The sequence below is a fragment of the Procambarus clarkii genome, chromosome 8, assembly GCF_040958095.1.
Source record: "Procambarus clarkii isolate CNS0578487 chromosome 8, FALCON_Pclarkii_2.0, whole genome shotgun sequence".
Lineage (NCBI taxonomy): Eukaryota > Metazoa > Arthropoda > Malacostraca > Decapoda > Cambaridae > Procambarus > Procambarus clarkii.
This window is the reverse complement of record NC_091157.1, coordinates 10,406,304-10,421,303: the sequence shown is the minus strand read 5'-3', so window position 1 is coordinate 10,421,303 and position 15,000 is coordinate 10,406,304. Positions and strand designations below refer to the sequence as shown.

General features: G+C 43.8%; 1 protein-coding gene across 8 annotated transcripts in view; it reads right to left on the bottom strand.

Annotated features, from left to right (window-relative positions):
• The window catches only part of LOC123759757 (paired box protein Pax-5-like), a 205,231-nt gene that overhangs the window by 23,222 nt on the left and 167,009 nt on the right, over nucleotides 1-15,000 (bottom strand). For 7 of the 8 annotated variants that reach the window (XM_069317196.1, XM_069317197.1, XM_069317192.1 and 4 more), the window contains 2 exons: nucleotides 14,850-15,000; nucleotides 2,477-2,581 (listed from right to left, as the gene is read on the bottom strand). The exon at nucleotides 14,850-15,000 is cut by the window's right edge and continues 67 nt beyond it. In XM_069317196.1, coding sequence (XP_069173297.1) covers nucleotides 2,477-2,581; nucleotides 14,850-15,000 — 256 coding nt within the window. The remainder of the gene's footprint in view (nucleotides 1-2,476; nucleotides 2,582-14,849) is intronic. The other variant, XM_069317206.1, reaches the window with a different exon arrangement.

Here is a 15,000-nt window from a genome sequence, read left to right as displayed (position 1 = left end):
TGAGTCCCCATTAGTTTAAGACCTAATAGGGAAATCAGTGAGTAAAAACCTCCCTGTTAGTGTAATTTCCACTGTGGCATAAAGAGATATGTGAAACTAGGCAAAAATGCTGTATTTTAAGTGGAATAGTCACTTTTGCACTCAAGTAACGTGTAAGTGGTACGTTTGGTCTTGTACACGGCTCTAAAAGGCGTGTCAGACCACTAAGTTAGATATTAACAACTCATTATTATACACATGGCGGCTCGTACGCTGGCTCAGGTCCTTAATGGTATATGAGTCACCTGGCCACTTGTCAGAGGAGCTTGTCAGCAGACTAAGACTTACTCTACAAGGGAAAAAATCTGAATAATCCCCATCTGCTACGCATCATTGCACAGATGAACGTGGAAGCGAACTTGTCTAGCAGCGTCACATACTTCATAGATGGATCAGAAGACGAACAGAAACTGAAATCTGAAGCTTCAGTTAAGACAGGAAAGGCTGTAGTTAACTGGAGAGACTCAAATGGGTGCTGAACCCTTACAAAGAGAAATATTAGCCATCCCAAAGGCTTCGGAACATGCTCTTGCTGAACACCACGTTATCAAGCATTCACATTTGAGAACTGCCGCTGAAACCTTGCAACAAGAACACTTATATGGCAACATCTATTACCACAGATGTAATATTAATGAAAACACTCGAATGTCAACGTCGTCAATCCACTGGGTGCCAAGTCATGTAGGAATACCAGGGAATGACTTTGCAGATGAATCTGCAAAACTTCCAACTAAGAGAAGAAATGTAGATATATAGTCTGCATAGTCTTGTGCAAGGGGCCAGATTCACGAAGCAGTTAAGCAAGTACTTACGAACGTGTACATCTTTTTCCTCAATCTTTGATGGCTTTGGTTACATTTATTAAACAGTTAAAAAGCATGAAAACTTGCCATTCAACTGCTGTTACTGTTATAAACAGACTCCTGGTGCTTCGGAGCTCATTAACTGTTTAATAATTGTAAACAAAGCCGCCAAAGATAGAGAAAAGATGTACAGGTTCATAAGTGTTTGCGTAACTTCTTCGTGAATCTAGCCCCAGATTATGAAAATAACTTGAGACAGAGCAATGCAGAAGACATACAGTGACCATTATGCAGCAGTCGCAACATCAGAATCTGCCGGTTACTATAAGAATTCAACCAGCTACGAACCACTATGCTGATGAAAGGTACAATAGAAAAACAAAATTACATTGACTCCATACAAGGCTTGGATGCTCATGGGCATAAGAAAGGGACTGAAATGTTCCCCAAAGAAGAGAGGAAATGTCAGTGTTGTTGAGAAATGCCCAACAGACCACAAAAACATTATCAAACAGGGCACTTACACACTAAATATTAACATATTAAATGAGATTTAATAGCGCAGAGGAAGTTGTTAACACACACACTGGACATATCTAACTAATGCCGACATACAAGTTATAAATATTAACCCCCTACAACAGAATTGAGCAACAGTTAGTCGGACTTGTTAGAGCCTTAAGGCCCACGCAAGAATATCTCTGAAAAAATACAGCAGTGCCACCACAATGCCACCTGCTGTACCACCACAGTGCCATCATAGTGCCACCAGGAGAGCCCCCCGCCCTCAACGCTACCACAACCGCAGCTTGCAAGGGACACTCATCAATTCTCTGATAATTAACTGGATGGTGGGAGATGATATAATTCTCAAAGGTAATAAAAACTTTCATGCGAGTTCGGGAAGGGTGGAGGGGGCTGGGTAGGGGCTGGGGAAATGTGAAATATGGGACGGGGAGGGAAGGGTTAAGATCTGGGAGGGGTATGGAAAGATTATGGAAGGGGAAAGGAAGGAAGGGGAAGGAGAGAGGAGGGGGTTACGGTCGAGTAAAGAAGAAAAGTGAGGAGTCACAAACAAAAGCTCCTCGTCTTTGTCTAACAAAGTTTATGTGTCTGGTAAAGTTGTCATGGGATAAGTTGCCAAACATGATGGTGCATGGCATCATACAAGAGTTGTAACATGTAAACACAATTTGCCATATGTAAAGGCAGGTAGCCACATGCAAAGACTAGGTGCTATATGTAAGGAAAAGTTGTCATATACGAGGAGTGGTTGCCATATGTAAGCGCAAGTTGTCATGTGAAATGTTAAATTCACACACAGACGAAATTGAAAGTCTTGGATTAAATTTGTAGAGAACCATGTGCTTCGGAGCACCATCTTGTTTGAACCCCCTCCCCCTCCCACACACACACACACACACACACACACACACACACACACACACACACACACTCACACAATTGGCGCAACATCAACTGATTCAAAGACAATTAAAATTATACATATTCATCCATATTTTACATTATATATATATCTGACTGTTCTCCGGTGTTCGAACAATTATGAATAATTAAACAAAGATAAAACATACAAAAATATAACTGAAATTTTTAGGTAAACGACTCACACTTATCTCCTTCCGCATTGTTTTTCTGGTGCCAGGCCATGGCCGCTCCCCCAGCATCTCCAAGACCTGCCTGAGGGTGGGCCGAGGGGCTGCCCTCTGGGGTTCCTGAAGGAGGGAGAGGGGAGTGGGTCTCTACCTGGCCTGCGTGAGGTGTTTTAGAAGCAGCTTCTGATTCAGATAGCAGGGCGCTCTCATTCTTCCTCACACACACACACACACATTATATATATATATATTATATATATATATATTATATATATATATATATATATATATATATATATATATATATATATATATATATATATATATATATATATATATATATATAAGCTTTCGCTCCATAAGCTTTTTATGGAGCGAAAGTATTTAAACTGTTTTCTATGTTCAGTGTTCTTGGAAATGGAAAACATGGAAAACAGTATAAATACTTTCGCTCCATAAGAAACTTCCTCAGACAGATCATAGTATGCATAAACAAGGCCAAGCAGCAAATAATCAAGCAAAATCACATATTAATTAAAAAAAAACATCCTGCAACACTAAGAATTAAAAACAATCTTTTAGTCTCAAGGTATCATAAAGTCTTTAACAGCTTGATGCCAGAACAATTGAATCAAAAACCGAAAACGAGTATTTTTTTTCTCTATTAACCAAACATGACGATAGGACACGTAATTGACTCACTATTAATAAGCAGAAATAATGCACCATAGTGAGGAAACTGCCGACCAAAGCAGAAAATATGTCTAAGTTCATATAATAAGACAAACTAGGTTATCTTGAGGTTATCTTGAGATGATTTCGGGGCTTTTTAGTGTCCCCGCGGCCCGGTCCTCGACCAGGCCTCCACCCCCAGGAAGCAGCCCGTGACAGCTAACTAACTCCCAGGTACCTATTTACTGCTAGGTAACAGCAACAACAGGTTCCTGAACTCTAATAACACTGGTATCAATTCATATTTTTCTATTTCAATACCTTGACCTGATATGTCCTAGTGAACCCAAACACTTGATAATCACAAAATTGATTCGTGGTATTGATTGGTTGAACGGTATTCTAAATCATATGATAATGGGATTGAGATTATTTAGAAATCATTGTGATCGAGATTCTCTTCTATGGCAATTGATGGAAAATGCCATCAATGTACCATATATACATTGTACTGCCTTATGCTGTCCCTCTCCATTGGCAGAAGGGGGTACTGGGCGTCTGACAGCTGGGTGGACAGGGCTGCGGATTCGTAGTCCTGAGATCCGGGGTTCGATCCCCGGTGGAGGCGGAGTCAAATGGGCAAGATGTTTCTTTCATCCTGATGCCCCTGTTACCTAGCAGCAAATAGGTACCTGGGAGTTAGACAGCTGCTACGGGCTGCTTCCTGGGGGGGTGTAACAAAAAGAAGGCCTGGTCGAGGACCGGGCCGCGGGGACGCTAGGACCCGAAATCATCTAAAGATAACCTCAAGAAGGAAGCATACCCCGACAACCGGACTCGGATTTAAGTCGCCAAGAATTGTGTTGACCAAAGTATAATCATTTAACATAAGAATTTAATGTGAGATAAAGCCTCTATTTAGTCAAATGACAGAATGAATATTACTATTAATTTAATATATTAAGTTAAATTCAAAAGACCAAGCAACTGAAAGAAGAAGATATATAAGGATTAGGAGCCCATATAGCAATCCCAATGTTCTCCTTGCAACCGTGCAACTTTAGGACATAAACGGGGGTACTAAAATACACAAACCCAAGCCGCTGGTTTAGCTAAACCAACTTTCGCATAAAAAAGTGTATATATGTGAGCCACTACTTTTCTTAGTACCTATTATGCTCTACGATGGAGAGCATAACTTACAAAATGAGGTGCATTAGTTGAAAGGACGAGTTTACGAATATCACGGGTAATTTATATCATATAAACGAATCTTTGAAGTGATCACTGGAACCGAAAACGGTTCAATTCTATATAAACCGAGTTTTCATACGCAATATATCATCATTATATCCAATCAGGCTGGACTATTTTTTCTATCTATAAATGAGCTTGAGGTTAATTTCTTTACATTGTACAATAAACCGGATACTTACCATCACGGCCATGACAAACAATGCATTAATTTAGGGTACCCAAAACCAAGTGATTGTTTTTACTCGGTGAAACGAGTAAAGGATTACAGGATTATTACTGTTGCAGTATTATTGATTAACAAGTGATTTTGCTCGATTGCTTCCTGCTTGGCCCTGTTGGTGTCTCCCGTGGTAGTTTCTGAAGGAACTTCTTATGAAACGAAAAGACAAACTTTTTCTCACTTTATTGTGGTTGTTCTTATATATAATAGGAACAAGACCATGTTTGCCTCAATGGAGGCCAGCCGGCCAAAAACGCGTTAAGCATTCTTTTATGTTTGAAAGCGAGTTTTTTCAGCATCCCTGGACCAGTATCTTCATGATCGTTGTGGCACACACACATATAATTTTATATATATATATATATATATATATATATATATATATATATATATATATATATATATATATATATATATATATATATATATATATATATATATATGAATGAAGAGATGGAGGGTGAGGCAAGCCTCACCCTCCATCTCTTCCATATCTGTGTCATGATAATTATAATGTCTGCCTGTATCAATTCTTCCCCTTCTCTTCATTCTATCCCCCTTGGATGCTGCCTTTCTCTACCCCATTATTCTCCTGACTCCCCTCTCTTGCTCTCTCTCTCCCTCTTAACTATCAGCTACTCTCCTGCTCCCCAATCATCCCTGTGTTCCTCTGGCTCTAACAGTTTCCCCTCCCTTCTACCCACTGACATAGGGCTCATATTGTCAAGAAACATATTGTGCTTCGTTCCAATGGCTGCCCCGCCTCAATGCGCCGCCTCACTAGTGACATCTATAGGCAAGGGGGAACGGTACTCTGAGAAACAATGAACATAGAAGGGCACGCGAGGCATAAATAGAAATCCAAATGCTTTCCCCCCCAACAATCAAATGGACTCTGTGATCGTATATGTCTCTTTCTCCGGGCTGATAACACCACACGAGACAAGATGCTGCTCCATTCTCTCTAGTGGAGAGCGAACCCAACTGCTCTGTCGAGATATGTGAAAGATGCCAGGTATGTGTACAGGCATGTAATAGATCACATATATGTGTAGTGAGATGTGCAAGAGATCGTAGATACGTGTAGCGAGAAATGTAAAAGATCATAGGTATATGTAGCGAGATATGTAAGGGATCATAGGTATGTGTAGCAAGATATGCAATGCGTGAATATGGTGGGACTGGATCTGATCATTATGTACCACGGGCGATATATTATGTCAACAGTATTATATCGCAACGTTAACTCGTTTTTTTTATATCTCAACCTAACTTCGCTAGCCTGTACGTATACACACTGCTGCTCCACTACAATGTCGAGAGTAACTAACGAGGCTGGCAACGCGGTATTTCATGTTTACCAAGGCCTTGTAAGTAACGAAATCGAATCATATTAATTCAGACGACGAATCGCAATAACGTGGATGAAGATATGATGACCAAAACCACACTCCAGAAGATGATGAGACGACGACGTTTTGCTCCGTCTTGGATCATTATCAATTATATTGTGATCATTATCATCATCCAGGACGGACCGAAACGTAATCGTCTCCTCATCTTCTGGTGTGTGGTTTGGTTATCAATAATAATGAAATTTATTGATCATTCCCGATTAATCTCTTGCAAGTGTCTTTGCCACAGAGATTTCAATAATTCACTATGACATATGTCGATCATTGTCACATGTGTCTCAGACTGTGTATGTATGTGTGTGGGGCTCTACTGAGGCATAGAAAGCTATAATTAAAAATTGATTTAGCTTGTGACACAGCGAGAAACCCTTTGAGAAGACTTGATCTTAAAATTTCCCTAAGGTGAATTCCTATTCATTAAATCGCACTTCTGACGTTCAAATCGTATTGATTAGTCCTTTGACGACAGAATCGGAGGTGATTAATATGGTGAGAGGAGGGGGGGCAGGAGGATGGAGTGGGGGGAGTGGAGGGTCGCCGTGGAGGGGGGGGGTAAGGGTGAAAGCGAGAGGAAGGTAGTGATGGGATGAATAGAGTACGGGCAAGAGGGACGGGGGGGGGGGATGGTGGGAGGAGAAAGGGAAGTGGGAGGGGTGGGAGAGAAAGGGGTCGGAGGTTCGATGAGAAAAGAGGGGTAGAAGTTATAGTTGAGATAGTGGAGGGGAAAGGGGAGGAAAAGGATTGACGCGTTTGGACAAATGAATGATACCGAGATGTGCGCGAGAAACACAAAATTCAAGAAATACATACGAACAAGGATGATGTATGACAGAAGGAACGAGATGACGAAAGAAAAGATGACAAGAAGATATACAACCGGATGAAGGAAGATGTGCAATAGGAGGTAGAAAGCTGGATGACAGGAGGAAGCAGGACGACAGGAAGCAGGAGTTGGACGGGTGTTAAATAATGAGACAGGAAGAGCAGTTACCACAGACTAAGTAAGGAGGCTGGAGACCCCAAGACACACACAGCATTATACGAACAGTCTGAGACGAAGGCAGAGACAGTCAAGGCCGAGGATGAAGGATCAATTTTATCCAAGGGCTAAGTAACTACTGAAGACCTTTCTCTAAAATAAAATTGGGTAAGTGTCGACTGATGCCAAGCTAAAAATAGGAAATAAAATAAGTCAGTCGGTGATAGTTTTGTGTCGGAGAGAGAGGAGAGAGGAGAGAGGAGAGAGGAGAGAGGAGAGAGAGGGAGATGAGGGGAGAGAAGGAAGCAAAGAATAACGAGGAACTGGTGGTGCTTGGCAGAGAGATGAGATGCAGAATATCTCCTTCAGGAGGGAGTCACCAGCCGACACTGAAGGGGAACTTATGCCACTGATAATAAGTGAAAGCTACTGGCGAAAAAGAAGAAGATAGTGATAGTGGAGAGTGAGAGACCAGCCATGGTCTGGAGGAGGAACCAGCACGACTATAGATACAGCTGCCGCGTCTTCCATCCCTTCATTCCTTCCCATGAAATGAGCTTTGTGTCCCTGTCCCTCCCATTCCATCCACCCTCCTTCCCTACCCTCTCCCCCCCCCATATCATTTTCCCCCTCACTCGCGGCTGGACCATCATCAACACCACCACCATCATCATCCAAGTTCTCATCGATGGTTCTGGGAAACAGTATTACAAAGAGGGAAATGAATGGTGCAAGAACTAATTACACAAGTTTCAGAAATATTACAGAAACCAAGAGTACAGGAAAGTGTGTTGTGGGAGCTGTCGCCATACACAGTGTCTGTTGTGCAATAAAATATACAGCATTAGTCGTTAACAGGAATAGCAAGAACAGCAGAGTTTGCAACAATAACAGGAGCAAAAGAAGCAGCAACAACGGCTTCAACAATAAAAACAGCATATCAGATTCTGCAACAATAAGAGGAGCATCAGATGCAGCCACAGTAACAAGAGTAACAGAAGCTGGGAGCAATAATAAGTGCAACAGTGGTTGCAATAACAACAAGAGCACAAAATGTTGCAACAGTAACAAAAGCAACAGATGCTGCAACATTAACAAGAACAGAAGCCACAGCAGTAATATAAGAAACAAAAGCTGCAACAATAACAGGATCAACAGAGCCTGCAACAATAACAGGATCAACAGAGCCTGCAACAATAACAAGATCAACAGAGCCTGCAGTAATAACAGGATCAACAGAGCCTGCAACAATAACAAGATCAACAGAGCCTGTAACAATAACAGGATCAACAGAGCCTGCAACAATGACAAGATCAACAGAGTCTGCAACAATAACAAGATCAACAGAGCCTGCAACAATAACAGGATCAACAGAGCCTGCAACAATAACAGGATCAACAGAGCCTGCAACAATAACAATATCAACAGAGCCTGCAACAATAACAGGATCAACAGAGCCTGCAACAATAACTACAGCAAACAGAGGCACCAGCGCCGACCATGTTTTTCACTGGGTGACCAAATTCGTCCCGGGCGCAGTTGACTTAAAAGTTCCTTGTGGTCGTCTTCCGTCGTTGTAAAACCTGTCTGCTTCTTCCAGTAATTAAGGCTCTCACGATGTGCTTGTCTTCAACACTCCACCACAGTCTTCTAGTTCCTTGCCTACCTCCATTTTCTGGTTTGGATATTTTTTTCTAGCTCCTCTTTTAGCGCTTGTCTTCACTTCCCCATTTCCTAATACTAAATATTATTCTTATCTCTTTATACAGTGTTCCAGCATCTCTATGTCTTCAACTTTTCTCTTATATTTTAACATGTGTATCTAATGATATCTAATGATATTGTATTACTTTGTCTGTAACACTGTTAAGAGATACTCATTCATTGCATGTTCCTTTCTCTTCCATTGTCTTCCAATGACTCCTCCATTCCGTGTGAGCCTCTGCTGCTTCTCAGATCGCCCATTTCGTCTGCTTTGCTTCTTCATACTCTTTCTTCACTTTCCACCAATGTCTCACACACGTACTCTCAGGGTACGTTAGAGCTTCCTTTATGTAAGCTCTCCAGCCCTATCCCATCCTATTATGTCATCTCTAACTAATCCACTACACTTACCATATGCGCCTTTCCAAAGTTTTGTTCACAAAATTCCTCTTATCAGTTACATTCCCCCAGGTATTGATGTGTCTGACTATGCAGGTATGTAGATATGATAATTTGATGGTTATCTTGAGGTTTTGGTTATCTTGGTTATCTTGAGAAACAAACACAGCCCATTAGTTTACGCCTCCGTCGGGGATCGAACCCGGAGCCTTAGGACTACGAATCCCGAGCACTGTCCACTAAGCCGTCAGGCCCCACTAAGTGGTGGTGACCAAGACACGTGTACAAACGTCTGCTTGTATGTATGTTACTCTTAACATTTACCGGACGTATCTACAATACAACTGTTTCAGGAGAATTTTTTTCCATCCTGAGTGTACCGATATTTCTTCCCATGAAAAGCTGGGAGGATAGAGATTGACTTGTATAATCTAATCTGTCTTTACGGCCTCGCCTTTTTGTGGTTGGCGGCCGTAAATCAAAATCCGATTTCTGAAAATATTTGGGCTCATCACCAGAACCTCACAGAATAGAATACCAGGAGAGGTTTCACCAGCGTTCTGCACGGGGGCACTTGAGGGAAAGGCTTCACAGAACAAGAACTATTTGTTCAAGGACAGGTGTAAAATACAAAAGATTATTCCAAAGTCCTCGACTTGAATATGGAACACTTATATTTACTGGGTAGAAACTCAGTCAAGAGAATCTGAGATAATGTTCGAGTATTCAAAGAAAAATAAAACAAAAATTCCCTATTATTATAATATTAAAGCGACTAGATTCAAAGTGACTGAAACAGTTGAATAGGGAGAGATAAATAATATATTCTATGTTGATATGTATGTGTACATACACACACGCGCACACATAGTACACACGCGCACACACAGGAAGGTCTTGGGAGGCAGAGGGCGCGAGAATAAGGGGAAATAAGAGTGGCTATCGGAAGAGCTCCGGAAGGTACAGCGAGGGTTGACCAGTCAGGGAGGAGGTGCTGACGCTGTTGATGTCTTCACCCTCCCTGCCTCACGTCCTTACCCTCCTTCCTTCCCGTCTCTACCTTCCCTGCTTCGTGTCTCCATCTTCCCAGCCTTACGTTTCCACCCTCACTGCCTCATGTCTTACCCTTCGTGCCTCGTATCTGGACCCTATACCCGCTTCATGTTGCCATTCTCCCTACATCATTTCTTCATCCTCCCTGCATCATGGCTTTACCCTCCCTGCCTCACGTCTTCATCCTACCGTTATGTCTCTTGTTCCTCAACGAAATATCATATGATATGACTAATAATATCAAACAAAAAAATCATGATCAGATAATGTTTATATAATTGACGTTATCAACAGGCAAATAAGCCAGGTTCATATCCACCACTGACATTTCCAGGTGTGAACACTTGCACCGCAGAACGCTGCTTGCATTCTAGTATCAGGCCTCTGACGTACTCTTATATACCACGCATGGCATGTTTCTCAGAGGCACAGGGCAATTTTCCATCCTCTGGCACAGTGCCATACCATGCTGGTCGTTAAGACCTATCAACCACATCAAACCTTAAGCAGAAGGTGAGGTGCATGAGAATTAAAGTGGACCTGAACTGACGAAGGTTAACTTCGTCAGTTAACTGACGAAGCTGCTAACCTGACGAAGGCCTTTTTAACTATGAACAACATTCATTTCCAAACAAAATAAAAAATAAAGTGGAAATCCTCCACTAAAAAACAAAACACAAAAACAAGCAGGAAGGCTAAAAAATTCAGTGAAGCCAAACAGCTAACAAATATCGAATTAAAGGGATCCGCGGTGATCAGATCTAATCACCAGCGAGGGTGAAACTTGTTGATACAGAACAGCAGCCGGCGAGGCTGGGATGCTTAAATTTCGATTAGCATGGTATCCCATCCAAGCCCCGACTAATTTACTGCTGCAGCCCCGCAGGTACGATAATTCTCGTAGGCGTTCGAGACAACAGGTAAACACAAGGGAGTCATCCATACACGCACGCACACCAACTCATTAATCTGATGGAATGTTCAGGGGCCTCTGCGAGTCTCCTTCTAGTTTTAAGAGAGGCTTGGGATCATATGTTAATGGATGAACATATTTTCTTGTCAATCTCCGACACTGTAAGCTCGTCTGGCGTATCGTGTAATGTGGAATATATGTTCATTCTATGCATTTAAATATTTATTAACTGTTCATATTCTCTCGTATCACGGTCCGTCCTGGACGACAGCCCCTGTGATTCCCTATGTAAGAGAGGAATTGGCTTGGAGGAACAAAAGGCAGTCGACTCATTACGCCTCGCTGAACGACAACAACCCGACCTTGTTGCTCGCACATTTTCGTAAAATCACTCAATCTTCCTGCTGGGAATCTGCCCGAGTCATCAGAGACCTCCTCTTAATTTTCCTTAAAAAAAATCTAATTGAATAAATGGGGTTTAATGGCTAGCATCCTTTTTAACTTGTACAAATGAGGCATAAGCGATTTCCCAGGGTGAAATTAATTGCAATCAGGGGGGTGGTAAAACTGAGAACGATAGGTTGGGGAGACGCGTCTTCTTGGCGGGCTGATCACAGATGCCAACCGGGAGGCCTTCCGCATTATTCAAAAAGGTTTTTGTAATCTTCTTTTAGCGAGCCGTATCGCGATTCATTGGTGACAAATACGTTCTCCAGAGCGTTCTCAAGGCGGCGAGGTTGACTATTCCGAAGAGTCTGTACACGAGCGGGAAAATTTCCATTGATCGAGCCACCAGGTACGAAGGATTGGCAACTCCGCCGGTGAATATAACAGCTCCGGTTGGTGTAAATCAAGCCGCACTTAGTCGAGTATTAATCCAGAATGGAGGGGATTCAATCCTGTGTGAAAGCTCTTGGATGGAAGTTAATGATGGGTACCATTTACCCTCCCTGGTGGTACACTTCCTCTATGACACAATGCTCTCTGCTTTTATATCTTTACATAATCTCAAAAGTTTCCTCATCTGATGGAATTTTTGTTTTTCTTCAATGGACTTTCGCGATGAAGTTGCTGAACGCACTTTTATGGATGAGATAGTCTGCTTTACTGAAGGCTCGGCGAGGCAAATCAATACGAGGATACTGATTACTGACTATCAGTCGAGTGGTGAGAAGCCAGGAAAGAGCGAGAGAAGCCAGGAAGGGAAAAAGCGAGTGTGAATTTGTGAGGGTGAAGGAATAATTGTGTGAGTGACAGTGAGCGCACTAGAGCAACAGTGAAAGTGAGTGAGAGAAGTGTATGAATGAATTACGTGTATATGTGTGTATGTGTGGGTGGGTGTGGGTGTCGGGGGGGGGGGGGAGCTGTGTACGCACTTAGTTGCGCTTGAGGAGGTTCAGCTCTGGCTCTTTGGGCTCGCCTCTTAACTGTTAATCAATCAACTTCTTTCCCCACCCCCCCCCCCCCCCTCACCAGGAAGCAGCCCGTAGCAGCTGTCTAACTCCCAGGCACCTATTTACTGCTAGGTAACAGGGGCATCAGGATGAAAGAAACTCTGCCCATTTGTTTCCGCCTAGTCCAGGAATCGAACCCAGATCACAGGATTACGAGTCCCGCGCGCTGTCCACTCAGCTACCAGACCAACTACATGTGTGTGTGTGTGTGTGTGTGTGTGTGTGTGTGTGTGTGTGTGTGTACTCACCTAATTGTGCTTGCGGGGGTTGAGCTTTGGCTTTTTGGTCCCGCCTCTCAACTGTCAATCAACTGGTAACACACACACACACACACAGTGTGTGTGTGTGTGTGTGTGTGTGTGTGTGTGTGTGTGTGTGTGTGTGTGTGTGTGTGTGTGTGTGTGTGTGTGTGTGTGTGTGTGTGTACACATATGGTAGTGAAACTGCAGTAGGTACCGCCCCCCCCCCCCACCATAATCCAGCTGGCAGTTCATTCATCGCCAATGAGATGACGAAGGTGATGCTGGGCGCGTCAGGTTTGGGAGGCTGGAGTGATGGACCAGGTGAGGAGATAACATTTGAGGATAATAAACAACAATTGGGAAAATTAGAGAAGCGGGACGATACTAACTTGTTTCAAGCTTAGGGTCAGGAAGGGGAGAGGGGTAATCATAGGAAAGCCAGGGTTGAGGAGTAATCTTATTGGAAGGTAATCTTGCCTTCCCCTATGATTACCTTCAGTCTTAGGGGTGGGTAAGATAATGATCAGGAGAGAGCACTAAGCCAATACGACTATATGGCACTTGGAAGGGATATGACAAGGATTTAGGATAGGATAGATTACAGGAATCATCATACCACCCACCCAATTGACCAAGGAACGCTTCACGGAGCTCCAGCAGTGCTTCAAGCGATACCAGTACTCCCGCTACATCAAGAAGTGCATCGAACAAGCGCAGAGATGCAGCCACTGCGCCCAAGTGCTTCGCTACACGGACTGCGAATCCAAATACGCTGCCTGCTCTGCAATGGCTCACATGCAAAGTCACACCTGACTGTCTTCTCCGGCAGGAGGAAATCTAAATATGACAACTACTTGGGGAGTAGAAGAACTTGGGGAGTAGAAGAACTCCCAGAACCCCATCAACCAGGTATCAACCAGGTACTGCTTCCTTCACCACCATACCTCGTGCAGCAAACCCACTCCCGTCGGAATTCTTGGTCTTACCCGGGAACGCACGTGATTCCCTCACCACAACCCGGCCACTGGGGACACCGCACCCAGCCGACCTCACCACCGCTTACCACACCATCACCGGCCCAGCCTGCTGCCTCCACCAAGATCACCCTTTTACCCATACGTCTTCACCTCGCCAACAAAATGGCGGACAACGGCATAACACGCTACATCCATGTCATCAACAGGCTGCTCGTCGTGAATGGGCTTCCGACAGCTACTGTACGCAATGACAGTCTTCCAGCTTCCACAACTACTACCGGACCGTCCGCCCCAGGGACCCCTGAGCCGACCCCCAGAGAGCTTTCACCGTCCAGACACAACGAATCCGCAATCCCCCGAGCTTGTTCCACTGACAGGGACGACAGCAGACTCTAGGACAGCTGACCAGGACTCCGAAGCCGACTCCGAAGACGAAAACAAAGAACCCAACCACGATAACTCGACCGACTTCGATGCTTCAGTCGATGTCACCGGCTCTCCCGCCTCTCATTTGGCTGCTATGAACGAGGTGTGTACCCCGTCAGTTCACCGGTCTGACCAGCCCTGTAGTCTTGGATTGGATTGGGGCGTCCACGGATCAAATCCCCAGTATGAGCTATTGATCCAAATAATGGCTCCCAAAGAGCCTCCACTTACGGGCTCACCATATTGTGCTACATGGAAACTTTGTTCCAGTAGCTGAATCTAAAACAACAACAAGGATAGGACTAATGGTGCCCAATCACTAGGACCTGTCAGAAGCGAGACAGTCAGTCGAAATGCGTGACACTTTAAACAAGTTAGTTGTAGCCCCACTTCTCTAATTGCCGTTTATCATCCTCAAATGTCACATGGACGTCTTTGATCAAGTCATTTCAGGGAAGCCTTGATCAGGGAGTGATATTAATACAACCGTCGCCCACAACAACTTTTAGAACCTGGTGGATCCAAGAAAATACTAATCCTTGCAAGGAATGGATCGATATATCCTATCTCTAACCCTACCTTCCAAGCCTGTCAGGAGAACTTTCTATTTCTGGATATAAAATATATTTATTATCCCCAAATAAACGGCCACACATGGCGACGCGAGCTGTACTCACCAGAATCTTCTCTCTTTCTCTTGTTGATGTTGCCATTGGGGTCAGTGTGGGCCTGGATGCCGAGGATGCCGTTGATGGAGTAGGACCCCGGCCGCTGGAGGGCCGTCTCGTGGGGCGCGGGCGGGGCGTGGGCGATCACTGACGTGGCTTG